Source organism: Lissotriton vulgaris, chromosome 2_1 (assembly GCF_964263255.1).
Source record: "Lissotriton vulgaris chromosome 2_1, aLisVul1.2, whole genome shotgun sequence".
NCBI lineage: Eukaryota > Metazoa > Chordata > Amphibia > Caudata > Salamandridae > Lissotriton > Lissotriton vulgaris.
In genome coordinates this window covers 1,481,367,585-1,481,387,248 of record NC_141687.1, presented here as the reverse complement: position 1 = coordinate 1,481,387,248, position 19,664 = coordinate 1,481,367,585, and the positions used below count along the sequence as shown (strand labels likewise).

At 42.9% G+C, this 19,664-nt stretch overlaps 1 protein-coding gene across 1 annotated transcript in view; it reads right to left on the bottom strand.

Annotated features, from left to right (window-relative positions):
* Positions 1 to 18,595, bottom strand: part of CCDC93 (CCC complex scaffolding subunit CCDC93) — a 994,005-nt gene extending 975,410 nt beyond the window's left edge. The window contains exon 1 of the mRNA XM_086957357.1: positions 18,462 to 18,595. Within this exon, the coding sequence (XP_086813483.1) occupies positions 18,462 to 18,509 (48 nt within the window). The 5' untranslated portion in view covers positions 18,510 to 18,595. The remainder of the gene's footprint in view (positions 1 to 18,461) is intronic.
* Between the last annotated feature and the right edge of the window lie 1,069 nt (positions 18,596 to 19,664).

Sequence of the window (19,664 nt, the reverse complement as noted above, 5' to 3'; positions counted from 1 at the left end):
TTCTCACGAGCAAAATCAAGCTATGAAGATGAGGGAAACATAAAAATCAGAAATTGCACTCCTTTGAGCTAAGAGAAACTCTAAGTTAACTGCTGAAAAGCGTAGGAAATAATTGTTAAACAGCTTTTATTTTACAGACTCTACCCAAAATTCCAGAAAATACATAAAACGGTCTGGAAGACGTTCATAATTTAATTATAATCAGCAGAGTGACTTGCAACTTTACTGGACTTCCGTGAGCAACATGAGCCGTAAGCACGGCTGCATTGGAAAGCTGAAAGTGGGAGGCACTCATTTAGATAACAGCTTGGCAGGCTTAAAGTACATTTTATTTTTGAGTAAATTATTGCCTCTCGATTCCTGCACTGCAGTGCACAGGCAGCAGCAGCGCACTCTCTGACTCTGACATAAAGTCTGTAGTCTGAGTCTAAAGAAGGCATGGAATGCAGATAATAAAATACAGTCTCCCCGCAGCGCCCGGTCATCATGCCGCGCCTGTGATCAAGCCGCCGCGCTGCCATGATGCTGCCTGTGCTGACTGACCCTGTCTAGTCTGTGACTATCTCAGGTGAGGTGAGGTCGCTGTGCCTGTTTTAATGTAAATTATTGCCTCTCGACTCCTGCACTGCAGTGCACAGGCAGCAGCAGCGCACTTTCTGGACCAGGCCCAAACTATGCAAGATATCTCTCAATGTGTGCTATTGCATCAATCAGATCGCGAGGCGCTCACCGAACCCTATTTTTTTTCTTTGCCTTCTGATACTTATTACGCCTACCTACATATACAATAGGAAAAGACAGCATTGCTACAAGTAAGAATACAACGAAAAGCATCACACGGGACACCACACAACTTGATATTCGCATAGGCTGCCACAAAAATGTACAATTTCAATACTTTTTCAAGCATGAAGCCAAATGTTCTATCAACAGCGTCTCCATGCAAGCTTTAATAAAAGCAGCCTTGAGCGAAGTGACGCATTCAAGGCTAGTAAAAATGTTCCCAGGTTATTCAGCGTTCTCGCTGACAATGCCTTTCAATTCATTTGACTGCCATGTTTTCGAATGAGTTGTCGAAAACATTTGACTGCTGAAATGATCTACTGTGGACACATAACTGTTTTAAATATGGTACAGTCGACGAATGAAAGCAGTCCCAGGCGGTAATTCCTGCACAACTCCCAGCCCCCAGGCCTTCACTGCTCAATGCAGAGGACTCCTGGCCTACTTTGCCTGGCGATGCACTAATCCCTTCACCATTTCATTTGTACTAATCTCACAGCAAACGCCACGGATCTACCACAACTCGCAAGTGCGACTTTAAACGTTCAAAAGGTAAAAACTGTGGAGTTGATTAAAAAAAAAAGTATCACATGACATGCGTTCAATGACATATACTATGCATCTACTCTGAACACATACTAAAAAATAGTAAGGTGGCAGCATACACACTACATGTGGGCCTAAGTAGCAGATAATATTCACCCCCTAACGTGATTATGAAGGGAAATCTGGATCAATAATGTTCAAAATACTGCTTTGTCCAAGCGCAGTAACCTACTGCAAATAATAATAATTTAGCTATTGGGAGAAAGATAGGTTCAAATGATATGTTTTAAGTGAGAAATAAGTAGATGGGCAAAGTGCACGTTCGAGGTATATTGTGCAACTTACTACAAATTGACTAAATAGGCTAGGAGCATGATGTGCAGCCTTCTACGATAAGCGTATTGTGGTACTTTAGAGAGATGTGTGAGTGGACAGAAGGTGGAAAGGTGCAATGTTCTCTAGCAGAGAGCGGTAAAGATTCACAGAGGGCTGTGTACATAAGCTTATAGGCTGCAACACACTGGGTGACTTCTGACTGGAACATAATGCCTAGTTTTCTCTTTTTCTGTACCATTGCCTGCGTTATTATTTGGTAGCTTCGTTGCGAATGAGTGAAACAATGAATGAATTAAAGACATGTTATCTAGCGCTCTAATGATACAGATCACGGACACTCTGGCAACGTGCCCCTTTAGTCAAGGAACAGAATAGCCAACAGCTGACAAGAGCTTTGTCTTAAACCATCGTAAAAAAGGCAAACATTAGCAGATAAAACAGATCTCGCTATTTCATAAGTGAAATTGCTTCTACATTCAGTGGAGGGACTGCAGGTATTGATAGTTGAAGGAGTGAATGCTTGGATGGATGTGTCCACTTCTAGAAGATTGGAAGCCAGGATCGAGGGGGGGGGGGGTATGAAGAAGCCCTTCACTAGCTCGGGGGGGGGAGGGGGGAGAATCGGAAAGTGATGGAGGTCTCTGCATTTGCCTCAATTGTGAAGATAACATCAGGGTCCCGGTCAGGAGAAGGAAAACACACACACCAACACCAGGAGGCGAGAGAGAAACAAGGAAAACAGAAAATACGTGGAATACTTTGGAATAGCAATACATAATTTTTCCCTACTTTATTTAGCGTCCTTGGTACTATATTTCCCCAGTGCTTTTTCCAGCTGCGGTATCAGACAGGTAATAAAACAAAACAGAAACAATATAGATGAATAGCTAGGACTGATGGACCATATTACGAATAAGGGACTCAAGAGTCAGAGGATAACCATGCGGAAAGTCATGTTAATAGTAGTGAATTAAAAGAGAGGAACAACATCAACGGAGTATAAAAAAAGAAAATTGATACCACGAAGGATGGCAAGTCATGCTAAATACCATATTTATGACACTTTCCCCTGTGGGACAAGGAACGTGTAGCAATGCGCCGTAGTGTGGCAACACCCGTGCAATGCTCATGGAACGGCTCCCTAGCTAGCTCAGACTAAGGCAATGCAGAGATTTGCGCTGCGTTACTTCACTAGAGATTTATGTAGCCACTCAGGGCCACACAAATTGGCCTTGGATGGCTTCAAGAATTTCGTTTTTCAGTTGCGTCATACATGTAGCACGTTGCAATTAGGGTCATAAAGATGGCCTCTACAGTGTGTCAGAAGTCAAGGTGCAGCTCAAGTACATGTGGTATGACTAAGGTTCTCTAGAGTCGATGATAGTTGCAGAGACACTAAATTCTCTTTTCTGGCATTTTATGCTTGTACTATACCCCGGCCAGCCCACGCCTGCCCTAAGGGTCTGTTTTCTGTATGAGTGCTCCCATCAATGTCACAGTGCGAAGGAGCCGGGGCAGAATGAACATGGAAAGGCACATTTTGTATCTATGTGCCACAGCAGGATGGTTGGTTGAGTGGGCGAGTGAGTACAAGCCTCATCACAAGCAAGAATGCTATTAAAAAACTAAAAATAAACATTACAATGCCAGTTCAAGCATTACATTGGGGCTGCTCATATTGTGCAAACAATGTCCATGAAATGTAAATAACTGCCACCAGTATTCCACGGCAACATTACACAGAAATGGCACTATAATGCCATGGATGTCAACAGCGGGTCAAGAACAAGCACCATTATACCATGATCAGCATTGTGCTTGTGGTGGGCATGAACATGCAATAGAAGGCTACATTGCGTCCAGTATTATCACTGTTATGCAAAGAATCGTCACCATAATGCCAGGACAGCATTCAGCTGAAGAGGGCTCCATCATGCCATGTTTGTGTATTTACATGCAAATAAATGCCAGCATTTTGTCAGGGCATGAAGGATGGTTGGGACGCCCACAACCGTGCCACAAAGTTTTTACACAGCCAGGCATAAAGTACTCACATATACCTCACAGTCTGACACCTCACACGTAGTCATGAACTGATGTATACAGTGCTACCCTGAGTGACCTTGTATCTGTACCCTGTCATTCATTAGCATACACAATCCCTCATTAGGTTCGAGTGCACCCAGCACCATGGAGACTCGTGCCCTGTCATCTACCAGCATACACCATGAGGCCTGAATGAACTCGCTGTACCTTGCAGCTTGGACACTTAGTCATTCCCACATGTCCACAGTATCTACACAATGTGCACAGGGTCAGACTTCTACACAGTTATTCACTTCTATAATGGAAAATGTCCCTTACACCTCGTGCTCTCTCTGAGTCAACTACAGCTGTACAAGGACGCACACACCCAGGTGTGATGCTTCAGGCAGCCAGGATCCTGCACATTGGTGTAAACCATCTCGAGTACATACCGAGACTTGTACTGTATCTTTTCCAAGCTCCGTTAAACATAGGAACACTGAACATAATAAAAAGTATTCACATCAGCACAGCAACAAATATCTGCAGCACTCACCATAAGAAATCCTCCCATCACATTTTATGCAGCACTCTTAAGTATTAACTCACACAAAGTGCACTATTTTAAATATCCTGAACAGCTCTGCATCTTTACAACGTACATCAATAATTTAAGCATTACAAGAAATAATCATCAACATTGGAAATCTAGCTGTCCTCCCTCCTCTAAGTGACTTGAGGTCACTGCGGGTGTGGAGAGCTGCGCTCGGCTCCAACAGATTCAAATGAAGTCCCTCGACTCTTCGTATCTCAGAGGGACTGTAAACTGCTTTGAATATAAGATAATGTTGTTCAGAATTAAGCAGAGTTTTTCATGTGTGTTCACACACCCACACTAAAGTGTTATTTTACACATTAGAACACACCTCGTGTGCCTTCCTCAGAGCCATGCGGTGTTGTGGAAGAGTGGCATATGAAAATGACACATAACAACAAAGACCAGTATTAGTGTGTCCAATAAACAATGTAATTAGGTGATATTCAGAACCCAACACAAACAAGCCCTTTAAAAGAACAGATACAAACCACCCATCTGTTCCAGTGGAACAATGACGTGTTGTAAAATAAAATAGCTTCACCAGACTGAAGGTGCGAGAGCGCTGGACACCGGGAGTCAGTGCACCAGGAATGTGGATGGGCAAGAAAGCATCAATGTTTATATGAACTGTTGAAACTAGTGATTGAAGTCTTTATAGGACCGATCCATAACCCAATGTAGTGTAGAAGATAGCGCCTTTATCCAACTGATGGGCTTTTAGGTGGAGTTTTATAAACAACCATCAATCAGGGCACTGCCCTCCACCAACAGTAAATAAACATAAGCCATCAGCTAGTTCACACAACAGTGCAGGCAGCACCGCGTTCTCTCAGTCAGCGTTCCTTCAGGCACACGCAGTGCACGCACTCGCAGTCCAAGATATATATTGAAATAATGAAATTACGTAAGTAATAAAAACAAGGTTTGGGTTTGGCATTGTGAACTCGGGGGGCTGGCGGGGCTTGTACTGTGTAGGCACACGTAGGAAACAGGACAGGAGTACATGGTAGGGTGCACATACGGAAGGATAAGCATGGGCGGCAGGGCACCTGCTAATGCATATGTGTCTGTCACACGGCGTATCATATGTTTACAATACTCGTCTCACTCACCACACAGACAGTACTGTCTGTCTCTCCACTCCACTCCACACGACGAGACACGAGTCGACTCACTCCAGTCCACACAGTCACAACGGCAACCACGAGGCGAGTCGGACTAATAGTGGAGTGACTGTAGTGATTTGATTGAAGAACTGTTACCAGCGCGCGCGCCAATGGCCAATCACTGCATGACTACAAGAAGTCAGATACAGTGATTGGCCATTGTCCACTGCGGCTGAGCCACCCACGAGCGGCATCCAATATGGATTGCCCCTGCTCTGCGAAAACGGTGACCAGCCAATCCTGGCGCTGGAGGGCACACGAAATGCTCGCCCTGTCGCCCTTTTCACGCCAGGGCTGCGCCGCACGCAAATAATCAAGCACCCCCCCCTAGTCACTATGTGGGGCAGCTTAATATGCGCATGCTCGGGCAAGTTTGTGCCCCAAGCTGTAATGCGCGTTCAGACTCGTCTGTCTCGTGACGTCTCGACGGCGCCTGTCAATCACTACACTGACAGTGACACTGACACTCACACCAGCCCCGCAGCCCGCCCCCCCTGCGCACACTCCCGTTTCAGTCGGGTGCTGCCCGGCGGCGCATGAAGAGAAAAGGAGTCAGGAAATTCGGAACATTTATTTTAATTATTTACTGGCAGCCGCGGGTCCATGGGCTGGTGGGGCTACGCCCCTACGCCCCAATGGACGCACCGCTGCTGGTTTACAGCTAGATAGATATAATAAAATTCAGTGGTTGGCATATATCAAAAATAGCTTTGTCAAGCTAGGGAGACCAGAGCTTTTTTCCTCACCAGAGTTGATAACATCAAAGGACATTGCACTAATTAAGGGAGCAATGGGTGAAATGCTAACTCTGGAGAGAGAACAAATGGAATTAAAAAAACCTACTGTGAGGGCTAACCTCATATCTACCCAAGAAGGTCCTGAAATGTATTTAAAAGTTGTAAATCGACCGCATCATAGGTTCCTCCTAACTCGATTCCGGTTTAATTTGATTCATCTGAACCTTGGATATTTTCCAAATTGGAGTACCCCTGAAAATGCAATGCCGTGTTCTTGTGATAATTTTTCCACTCAGAACACAATGCATTTTTGATGTTCTGTGGTCATTACACGGCATTAAGGGCGAAATTTCTGATCCCCATTTTAAAGGAGGCTGGGTTTATTCAAGTTAAGCCAGCTCTTCTGTTTCTACAATTATTGCAGAACCCTAGAATCATGTTCCACGTTGCCAGCTTTTTAGTGGGTGCTGTTAGGATTAAGAATAGGAATGCGATTAATAACTCCTAAATGTTAAATTAAACTGGGATGAAATCGAGTATTACGTTTACACAATGATAATGTTTACAGAATGAAAATGAAATGTGGGCATCTATAATGTATGATGTTTTGTATCCTTTTTAGCATGTCCTCATTTTTTATGAATTTTTAAAGGAAATTTTTTAACTTTTGACATACTTTTTACTGTGTATAATTAATTCTGATTTTATCTTGTATATTTTATGTATTGCAGTATATGTAAATTTTGCATAGTATTATTGTCTTTTCATGATATTGATTTATCGAAATAAAGTATTTTGACTGACTGACTGACTAGTTTGAAGATTTATTTTACAGATTGTTACTGCAACTTTTTTACCATTTGATCTTGTTACTGAGACTCGGCTGAATTTCATGAACTACTCTCTATAGGAAGTTCTGCTGCTTTATTTCGGCTTTGAGCTTCATGCTCCTTTAATCTCACTCTTTACCTTGAAATAGAACCCTTCATGAGTTCTACTAACTCTGAAATTCCTGTCCTGATCTCTAGAATAGGGTTTCACTCCTTTATGGATCGCGCTTGATGCATTAGTTAATTAATTGTTCCACCAAACATTTTTACGAGATTTCTGTAAACGTACTTGATTTGACTAACTTTAATAAATGAATTAAAAAAACGTACTAATCTCTTAATGAGAATAAAGGTTTTGAATGCTACTCCAAATTCTCATCATTGACTGAACTTGGAATTGTATTTGGTATTTGCTTGCGGCGCTGAAATGGCTAGTTGGTTCCAATCTGCGCTATCAACATCAACGATAGACAACCTTATCAAATGGCCTCACTGGGGAGAGGTGATTTACCAAACTCAACCTCAATACGGCGTACCCCCAGTTACAACTAATAGAATGGTGTTGCTACATCAATGTGTTTCTAACGCAGGTCGGCTTCTGCTGCTACTACAGCATAAACTTTCGCATCTCCTCGGCTCCCAAAATTTTCCAGAACGTCATCAAGAAAGCACTATCAGGTCTTACAGAAGTAATCAAGTGATGATATTTTAATCAATGCCCATGACCTGCAAGAATATCACAAGCGACTAAGAGTGACATTGCAGAGGGTAAAGGGCAAGAAACTGGCACTCCAGGAAAACAAGTGTGCATTTTTAAAAACTGAAGTTTAATTTTATGGGTGAAAGTAGACTTTGTCAAAGTATTTTACATAAAGGATGCCGCCCCGCCAGAGTTGGTGGCTGATAAATGAAGCTTCCTGGGCATGGTAACCTACAGCAGGAGGTTTAGCCCGAATTTGGCTACTCTCTCAGGACCACTGTGAAAACTTACGAAATCTTCAACACCGTGGAAATGGACCAGTGAAGAACCACACTCCCTCCAAAGGATCAAACAAGCCACCTTGAAGGACGCTTCTCAGGAACGCTGTGAAGACTTACGAAATCTTCAGCACCTTGGAAATGGACCAGTAAAGAACCACACTCCCTCCAAAGCATCAAACAAGCCACCTTGCAAGACGCTACAGTGGGCTACTTTGACCCCAATCAAGAATCACAATTAATTGTAGATGCCTATCTCCTAGGCCTTGGAGCCATTGTAATGCAAAATCAAGAAAAAGACAAGCAATCCAATTTTTGCAAACAGAGCCCTTTCGAGTATGAAACAATGTTACTCACAAACTGAAGAGAAACCTCGTGCCATCAGATGAGGGTGCACCCACTTCCAGCTTTACCTGTTTGCCTGTGACTTTAAAGCCACCACTGACCACGAACCTCCCCAGCCAATGTTCACCAGAACTGCCCCACAACATCCGCCTCAGATAAAAATGGTTCCTGCAACTGCAGAACCGTCGGTTTTTACTTGTTTACCTAACGGAGTCAAACAAACCAGCTGACTAACTGTTGCATCGTCGAGGCCTGAAACCACAAGTCATGCTGAACACTCATCGACTGCCGAGGAGTAAGCTGAATGGGTTGGCTCCATCTCCTGTCCCACACCCTTTTCATTGGGTGAAACTGCTAGAAGTACATAATAGCAGCTGTAAAAGACCAGATCACCAGCTGAGGATAACCAATAGGCGACATCCTAAATTACCTTTACAAAAATAATGACGTGAGCAGGCTGTACTGCCAGCCCCTATGGGTGGTGAGAAGTGAACTTAATAGCATGAACAGGGGAGTATTACTAAGATGCAAAAAATTAGTGACCCCAATGATCTCCTCTTACTTGTGATACATCACACATCCCATGGACACCAGTCCGCAACTGAAACTAAAGCAAGACTCTGTGAAAAGTTGTGGTTCCCTAGAATGGACACAACTGAGAGGCATAGCCTGATGGGAAGAGATCAATGTAGACTTTGGGGCGCTCTCCTATAGGAGGCAGCTATTCATTGTCATTAATGGATTCACAAAATGCCCAGTCGTTGAAATATTAGCAGCAACAGCTTTTGAAAATGTCTACCCAAAGATGAAAAACAACCGGATAGCATTCAGACTGCCCAAGTCAGTAAAAATTATATAGGAACCACATTTCAAAGGTCAGAGTTCCAGCAATATTTTCAATCGCTGGAAACCCATCATAGAAAGATAATGCCTGGGTGGCCTCAGGCCAATGGCAAAGTGGAACGCATAATGAGAACTCTTAATAAAGCAATCTGCAGCAGTTGAGAGCAGAATGGTAATGTGGAGACAGCTGGCCACCAAAATACAACCCACTGCAAAACCCAACAGTCACCAGCAGCACTCAGGTTTCAGCAGCCAGTAAAGGACATCATCCGTAACACACCCTCAAAATACCCACTTCCCCCACGGATCCAAAGCTGAGCCGAAGGAGAAAACAGAAGAACAATATAGCTGCCAGCTGACAAAGAAAAGACAAGGAGAACAGCATTCAGATAGGAGATAGGGCCCTTCTGAAGAACCGAAAAGGAGGAGAAAATTTCAAGATGCAGTGTGAGCCTGAACAACTGACAATTTACGAGGAATTGTATCAGGCTCAAACAAGGCATGAATTAGTCACTTGAAATGTCTTGTTCTTCAAGAACTAGCATCCAAGTCATTATAGGGAGGAACAAACAACCACAGGATTGGATGATTTGGACATGAACCATGAAGGACAAAAAAGGAGGGGAGACAGCTGGGAGATGTCCAGAGGTACTAAGCCTGCAGTCCCTACCAAGGAGCCAAGAGGAAGCTAGTCATCCATCAGCTACAGAAACCGTCCAAAACTAGCCTAGTATTTCAGAGAGATGAATCACCAGTTGGCATAACCTAAGACCAAACTCACAACTATTCCAGCAGAGGAGAGACGTTGCCTGTTAACTGGGCAGAAGGACTGTGGTGTTACATATGACAGGACACGATGCTTTGGATCATGTAGTCTTTTCTTCAGGTTTTATTTCTAGTAGCTATGTAACAATGAAAAAAAACATTGAATAAAGTAAAAAAAACGACAGCACCCATGAAGTGCTAAGAACGACAAGTCTGATGAGACCAATTAACTTTCAGATGTCCACGTAAACAATGAGGACTAGATAAGGTCCAAATCTTCTTTGCTGCTCTTCGGCCATGTTATGTGCACTGTTTTATTATTTCTTTGTATTTACTATGTGCTATAATCTTTTAATTTTATACTTTATTTGTGTAGTGGTGCCATGCATTATGGTCAGCAGTGCCACCTTTCACCATGCTAATGGATATTGTTCCCGGGTGTGCTCTGTTTGACCTTTCAGCCTTGAGGTACTCTTCCCCCAAACCTTTAGCATTACTCATCCATTTTTGTTGATCTGCACTTTACCAATGCCAACCAGTGCTCAAGTCCATGTGCTTTATCCTCTAAACATAGTAAAACTAGCTTACACCTAACTGGCACATTTAATTTACTTATAAGTCCCTAGTGAAGTGGCACTACACACACACCCAGGGCCTGTAAATGTAATGCTACTAGTGGGCCAGCAGCACTGATTGTGCCACCCAAATAAGTAGCCCTTTTAAACATGTCTCAGGCCTGCCATTGCACCCTGTGTGTTCAGTTTTAAAACGCCATGTGGACTTGAAAAAATAAATCTTTTGCCAAGCCTTTCTTTTCAATACATGTGTCACCCTAGGGTAGGCCCTAAACGGCCAATAGGAAAAGGTGCAGTATATTTAAAAAGTTGAATAAAGGTGCAGTATATTTAAAAAGTTGAATATATACTTTTAACTTTTACTCTTAAATTTGCTTTTCACTGCTTCACGGCCTACTTCCCTATTCCTGAGCACACTCCCAAAAGGTTTGATACTAGTTTTTGTAACCCCTGAAAAGCTGGGATCAGGAAGGGAGGCAGGAAATTCCAGACACCTCTGTAGGTGGAAACCTCCAGAAGCTTTTCCTACTTTAAAGTGGACACCGGGAATACATAGAGACCTCTGACCCAACTCTTCAGATCCCTTCTGGACCTGTGGACTCTGCCAGTAAGAAGGGCTGCCCAGCTGTGAAGTCTGCTCTGCTGACCTGCTTGCTGACCAAGGACTGCTTTGCTGTCCAAGGCCTGCTGTTGCTGCACCAGGGCACCTCTGCTGCTGTGAACTACCCTGCTGAATCTAGCCTGCTTGTGTGGACCCAGAACTTCAGTAAACATCTAAGGGTCAGTTGGCTGGCCCCTGTCCTAAGCACAAGGACATAACCTGCTTCTTCAAATTCTACGCATCTCGGCGTAGTGCGGCGCAGCTTGCCATCAACTCCGATCCAGCGTGACTCAGATCATCCACCACACTGATGAATTTCATCACAAGCCTCTGCGGCTTCCTCAAGGCTAACGCATGACATTGCATTGTATCACATCTCTTCATTGACAGCTCATCAACCTGTCACAGAGCAACGCATTTCCTCAAAACTGGCTCATCGAACCACAGCTACGCAATGCATCTTCACAACCAGACCTCGCATAGCTGATCCTTGTCAACTGCTCTTCAACGCCGGCCTGAACAGCGCAGCACAAGGACTTCGCATCTCGGCGCCCAGGCCCACAAAGTACTTTCTAAGCGGACTGAATTCAGTTCTGTACCTGGCACGCGCTCCATAGGCTTGGCCAGAACTTATGACTTGGATCCAGTGCATTGTGACAAGATATCCACTTACTTATGTCTACTACCCCTTCTGGGGCATAGGCCATCAACCAGGAATCCCCAGCCATCCCTGTCATGGGTTTTTTCTTTCAATCTGACTCCAGGTGTAACCCATCTCCTTGCAGACAGCCTCAAGGCCTTGGCGTCAGGAGGTTCTTGACCCTCCTTTTTTCCTTTTCACTTGAGGGTTCCATGTCAGGGCATTCTTGATGGTGTTTGACGCAGGCTTGCAGAGGGTGTGACCTATCCAGCCCCAGTGTCTTTTCATGATTTCATCACGAGTAGGCAGGACCAAGTGAGGATCCAGATATCAGTGGTTGGCACTTTTTGAGTCTTCATGCTTGATTTTTACATAGCTTTAAAATGACATATTTTCAGTTCTGATAACTGAATTTGTGTCATTTTGATCTCAAATAATGTATTACATTTTACTCTATTTTTCTAAATTGGTGTGGGATTTTTCTTGTGCTGTGTTTTTAATGTATTACTGTTTGAAGTGCTGCATAAATACTTTACACAATGCCCTTAATTTAGGATTGACTACTTTTGTGCAAAGCTACCAGAGGGTTAAGCACAGGTTAATTTAGGGTTTGCTTGTGTTTCACCCAGGCAAGAATTGTGGTTGCTGCTTGAGTATGGTTTCATCCCCCTCAACCAGTAACCCAACTTCCAACATGCTTTTTCAAATTTCAGGCCCCTTCATAACACAGGGTCCCTGTGCCACCACCATTTTCTTTTATTTAATTTGACGACAATGTTGCTCTCCCTTCTCACCTCCTATCCAGGATTACCCCCCTCTGACAGGTTCATCCTGCTTTAAACTATTTTCCTGTCCATTACAAGGACTCCCATTAACTTGATTCTTGGAACCCTCTCCAGGGGGCATTACCCCTTGGGCTCGACTAACCGTGCTTCAGGCCCGCCCTCGCTCCTGTTTTCCCATACATGTAGGAACGGCTTTTTTATTGTAAATTGTCCTTTCTCCCCTACTTCTCAGAATAGCCCTGCCTTCTGGGTTTTTTTTCTTTTTGAGGGGGGGGGGGGTCAACTGATATTCTGCCCCTTTATTTTAAAGATATAGTAAATTTCAGAACAGTGGCTAATGGTACAGGAGTAAGTCCTTTTCTCTTGCACCAACCTAATATCAACTCACTGAAGGACTTGCACCCTCATTTACAATTTCACCTGTGGCAGTAATGAGTATGCCATTTATATACACTCTAAGGTAACAGTATTATAATTTATTAAACTTTGGGCTCTTAAATTGATACTACCATAGCAAGTAATTACCTATTTGAAATGTCAAAAAATAATATCACTAACATTCTGGTCAACTTGACTAGCGAAACAGTTACCAATGTTGTCATTGGTTTTAACAGATCTGCCTTTGGTCAGATCTATCAAAAGTATATCCAGAAATCCTTCTCAACTGCTTTGGGACCAAAGAAATAAAACCAAAAAATGTATATATTTCTCTCCCTACTTACCAGGGCTGTCTCTAACTTGCCACACAAGACCCTCAAAACATTATGTAATTTGTTTTTTGAATTCTACCTAAAGCAAACGCCTTAGAGGCCGTAAAAAGGGATTACTTAAGGTTTTCCTAACATTTTTGAAGATGTTACTAAGGATGAGGGGACAGACTGCACTTTCTCAACCCCAGATATTCCTGACAAGAACGTATATTCTAATGCCTCGTCGGAAAACATATCCTTGCGTACCGTGCCAAAAAAGGGAAAGCTCATTGATACAAGAGAGGTATCCTCTAAATCCCTTTCTAACCCCCCTCTCCTTCATGACACTTTCAGCCGAGAAGAGATTGGCTACCTCTGGTATTCTGAGTAGGCACCTACAACACAAACAGCTTACATACAAAACAGACTAAGAATGTTTTCCCCAAAAGAAGTCTGAAATGGACTTCAAGCAGAATGCCCAAGGCCTTCACTTATGTGAAGAGCAGTTCAAACATCTGATAGAGGCCTCAAAAGTAACTACATGTTTGTGAAAATTCATAAAATATCCTAAGAAGGATACTGTAGGAAGGTAGGATCCTTCTGCATGGTTACCCCCACGTTATGCCTGGTTAAGCTGCGTTTTGACTAGTCTGACAGGGATCCTGCTGATTAGGACCCCAGTCTATTTGCTTCCTCCCCAAATTAGTTTGTTCAGTACTTAGTTACATCCCAGATTGGATACTGGGGTACCCTTGTCAGTCCGTAGTATATGGTACCCATGTACCCAGATCATAGGTACCCCAGAGGTCTCCCATGGACTACAGCAGGTACTATGCCATCCATGAGAGACCATTCAAAATGGAACTACAGGCCTGCCATTGCAGCCTGTGTAGGTTGGTGCATGCACCAATACCTAAAGATATAGGTTTGCTATATCTAAGGGCTACTTCACTTAAAACCTATAAGTCACCTCTATAGCAGGTCTTTGCAACCCGGAAAGCAGGGTGCTTGGTTCTAAGTAAGAGGGTGCCCCTGCATGAGCAGGACACAGCTGCAATCTACGGAGTCCATTCTCCTGGGTTGGCAGTGAAGCAGCCATATACTACATAGAGGGGTGCCGCGTAATTACCCGATGACCATCTCGAAAACGGCTGCTACGAAACCTATCATGTTTAATTTCAGACATGTTTGAATCATAACCCCACACCGGATTCCAAGCACTGGCAGAGCCCTCCATTAGGCTCTCAGTATTCCCGGTGCCAACCTTCTAGTCCCAGACAGCACAAAATGGTTACTGCCGACCAGAGACACGTTTCTGCCCTCCTGCAGGGGAAAGGTGGAACAAAAGGGAAAACAGCGTTTACAAAACTGTAATTACATCGCACTGCTATTACAATGCGGTCGTTACAACGACCGCGTTGTTAGTACGCGATGCATTTACATCGCAAATCATTACAACAACTTGCTGTAGGGGGCGCTGCGAGGTATCAGCCTGCAGAGAAATGTTTTGTGAATGTAAATTGATTTTCGTGAGATCCTGGTCCTGAAATTAAATATTAGCATAGATGTTTAGTCACCCCCGCTAAGCTACATTATAGAACACAGTTTTATTGTACGTGGGTACAGATGCGACTGCATTACAGAAATGAAGATGTATGTGTTTGCAAGAACCTTAAACAAAACTCCACACACAGCATGTTTAATTTTATACTTTTAAGTTACACATATTTAAAATTGTAGGCAGAGAGCAATAAAGTAATTGACCCACAATCCCTTTTATTAAGTACTAGAACCAGAATTAGGACCCAGATCTTAACTTTACAAAGCTTTGAACTTTAGCCTGTAAACAATGCTGCTTCCTAGTGAAACAAGCATTGGCATAGCCAATAGGTCTCACCTTTAGGACCTTTTAAGTGTTTAGTTATTCAGCACAATATCCTTGGTGCAACAACATCAAGTGTTGCATGGCTAGACACTTATAAGGTCCCAAAGGCGAGACCTATTGGCTATGCCAATGCTTGTTCTATGATGTTGAGAGTAGCTCGCCAAATAAAGAAAAAGAAAGCAGTGGTGATTGTTGAGGAGGACTCCGGGTTGGTTTTGAGTTCTTCTGGAATTATCCAGCCAACAACCATGGTTTCTCCATATTTTCCCATCTCTACTCCTGGATCCAATAGGTCAACATCACATGCGGATCATCTACCACCAATTAGGACTGGTAGCATAGAGATTTTCCAGAGACACTGGCAAGTTTTGCGAATTTTGGAACAAGCTTTCTACCTCAATGACAAGGTCATGTCCAATTCTACTCACGAAAGATGCTAATCAGTTGAGGCAGATGGTCTTGCTGGTGCTTGGATCTGTATTTGGATCCTGTGACTACAGAGGTTATTTTTGTAATGAATTTCTTGGCATCTCTGGCACCTGAAAGTCTATCTGCTATTTCCTGCAGCCATAGTCCATTGGCAGATCACCATATTGGAGAACATCCTCTGGTTTCTAAGATATTGCAGGGATTATATTCCCCCCCCCCCACCCTAAATACCCCATACTATGGCATGCCTCAGTGGCTCTAAACTTACTCCAAGCAAGGCCCTGTAATAAATATTGAAAAAAAATTGGCCGCAAAACTGGCTATTCTCCTTTGTTTAACCTCTTGCAAAACAGGATCAGATGTTCGAGCATTAGATATTGCAGGAAAATACTTTACTCCTGAAAGAGCTGCCCTTTTCGTTTTTAGGAGGACAAAATATGCTTCCAGAAAAGTTTCCTGCCACACCTCCTAGGAGAAAGAAAAAATGTGCATGACTCAAGAACTTATGAAACTACCAATGCAGATCTCAGGAAAAATTCTTCAGGACAGTTGCTTATTTCTTATGTTTGGCCCTATGACTGTCTCCTGTCCCACTTTGGCTCAATGGATTGGATGGATTTTTTTTCTAAAGCAGAGACTGATTCTTCTGTTTTTGGAGCTCACGCTGTTAGAGGTGCGGTAACCTCCAAAAGACAACATCTGTGGGGCAGTTTGGTCATTGGATGTGATGTTTAAGGAATTCTATTATAAAACATTAAGTAATCTTTTTTCTAGGATTGTCGATCCGCTTAAAACTTGCATAAACCGAAGTCTCTCAAGGAGGACCTTGACTATGCGGATGAGCTAGCCTTGCTCTCTAACACACCGGCATGTGCAGTAAAAGATTTCTCACCTCAAAAGGAAGGCACAGATAGTGGGCCTGAAGATCAACATTGATATATCAGAAGTCAAGCCACTCAGTAACCCAAACCCTTCACCAATCAAGGTGGATGGAGACGATCTAGCCATGACTGAAGTTTTCACCTGCCTAGACAGCACTATCAGACATGACGGAGAGCCAGGCAGTGACTTAAAGAGCAGACTGACAAGACTAAGAATGCCTTCAGGATGCTTAACAATTTGTGGAGGTCATCTCAGGACAGCACCAACACCAAGTTGAGGCTTTAACAGTGATATGTTCTGTCCATACTCTTGTACAGATAAGAATGCTGGTGGATGACAAAAAGCGACATCAACAAACTGTTAGCCTTCCACACCAGTAACATGAGAAGAATCTTGTGCATGTTCTAGCAACAAACAGTCTCCAACCAGAAACTGTTCACAATATGAAAGCAAAAAAAGCATGGACACCATCATTAAGGGAAAAAGATGGAGATGGATAGGACACACCCTCAGAAGAGAACACAACTCCATTACAAGAAGAGCTCTCAAGTAGACCCCAGAAGGCAAACAAAAGCAAGGCAGGCCAAAGTATACCAGGAAGCAAACTGTGGGAACAGAAATGAAGACCCTCAACCACAGCTGGGGCACCGTACAGAAACTTGCCCAAGGCAGACAGAATGGAGGTACTTCATTGCTGTGCTACATGCAGTTTGCATAATAGACAGTAAGCAGTAATCCAAAGCCACTTGTCCGGTCGTAGAATTAAAAAAGGTATAGCATATGTGAACAAGAATTTTATTATAGTTTTATTACAGTTATTTTAAGGACACGGATCAAGGATTATCACACCCAAAAATGTCTTACTGTATTTTACACAATATACATTTGATATTAACTGCCTGCCTATTATTACCCACACTATATGTGTTATTCAAACGTGTTTTAAAATAGTCCACTTAGCATTGTCTTTACATCAGATTCAGTCCAGAAGCAAGAATAATAAACAAAGTTGCTGTTTCATTCTGGACGACAATGGGACTGCGCTGCAAGAAGAGGTGGACAATATCTTGTCATCATTGTTTATATGGGCATCCAAAAGTTGACGGGTCACTTGTCTGGCTTGTAGTTCGTAGTTATTCACAGGTAGTGTTTTAATTTTCGTTACCTAAGTCCATTTGTTTATCTGTTATGCCACACTTCTGCTAGAAATAAAAAGCGAAGAAAAGACTGTATAATCCTCACCTCCGTGTCTTTAATAGAACTGAAAATTGTTGTCCACGTATTCTATACAATTTTTAATTTTGTTCGCTGTTGTTAGTTGTGGAAAAACTGTTGAGGGTGAATATAGGGTGCCTCCCCACAGAAGTCAGATAAACATTACTGCACCTTGAAGTGTGCGACACGAGGCAAGTCATGCACACATCAGTGCGCCCTGACACTGCCTGAGCACACAAAGTCAGTTGCTGTATGTTACTGCTGAGAACATGCTCATCTGTGTCCCTGCCATTGAAAGTACAAGATACACAACCCAATTAAAAACGTATAAACTAGAATGTGAGTCACAGGAGAAACGTATTACATTTTGTACAACTTCCACGCTGGAGTGAGTATATAATTTCCCCTTCTTTCTATATAAATGCCCGAGTTTAACACAAAACGGGTATGTGCATGCCTTCTTTACAGTCTAGTCAAGCCCACAAGCGGAGTGAAACATGTCTCCATGAGAGCATCAGGAAGTCTTCGATCCAAATATTAACATGAGCCTACAGTTTTCGGGTACTTGCTGAATGCAAGGGAGTGTTGCTTGGAAAAGAGGTGGGGTGAGTATGACTGTGCTGCAGGAAATAGCTCTGCTGCAGAGGAATATGTTCCGCTTCTGTTAACAGTGTAGGATATAGCGGTTCTGTAGTAACAGATCTAAGTTATTGCAGTGCACGAGTGGTTTGTTGAATGTTTCAGGAAGATTGGTTGCGCTGATGGGCATGGTGTCACTCCTAAAAATGAATAGAATACGGTGCTGTACCTCTGGCACTGCGTGGCTGCCGCTGTCACGTCTCCTATGAACATCCATCCCACTGGCATTGACAGTAGCGATATTGCCACAGTCATAAGACTTCACCGTAACCACCGCTGACCCTTCACACCCAATACAGGACGGCCCACAATTGCCATAGAAAGAGGCGTCGCTTTAGCAGAACTACAGCTGCACGGTATAAGCAGTGATGGTGGCCATCTTGTTCTAGCATGATTTTCGGAAAATGTATTTGAGAAATTTACTCTAGAATCAATTTAACAACTCTGTATTTGACAAAAAACCATAACAAAAATATGTATTTGTTATGTATTTAAATACTGTCATACTAATAAGATTAAAAGACGTCAGTTGTTTTAGGTAAATAGTAGCGAAAACGCTGAAACGCTCCATGACTGCTAACTGAAAGTACGATTATTTGTAACTGAAATAGTTTAAACATGCCTTAAAAACGTATAATGCAACTTAGTCCCAACATGTCAGCCCGGTTTTAAAAGCCTTCTCAGTCCAACGATGGAAGCCGCACACCAGATGGGAGTTAAAAATGAAAGTCGGCCATCTTTGCACGGTATTTCATTAGTCCTCTCCGATTTACTAATAACTCCTTTAATCAAGCAATGCCATAAACGTTTAAAGATAGAAATCATTCCTTTCTACGCACACTTTCCTTTTGTTCCCTTGAAACAGTTAAACTCTAGTTTCTATGTTTCTTGCTTAGCTATCCACATAAATTGCATTTATATAGCGCTTACTACCACTGACTAGGCGTCAAGCGCTTTTTCGGCGGGTAGCACGCTACTCCGGGACCCATAGAGGGTTAGTGTTGAAATAGTATAGTAAAACATGCAAGTACTTTTTAAGTAGTTGATAGGTTAGTCAGTTATTTGGATTTGGAATGATAGCAGAAGGATAGAGGAGTACAAAGGTTTGTATTTATTTATCACTTGTTGACGCATTCAGGAAGCCTATAAAGGATTAGTGGTGAATTAATATGGTGAAATATGAGGTAATTTCAGTGGTGGATATTAGTCAGTTACTTGGAGTGAGAAGGATAGCGGAGGGATAAAAGGGGAAAAAAGATTTGCATTCATATAGCACTTGTTACCCCTGATGGGTGTTGAAGCGCTTTTCGGGCGAGTAGCACGCCACTCCGGAAACCCATAAAGGATTAGTGTTGAAAATTAGTATAATATA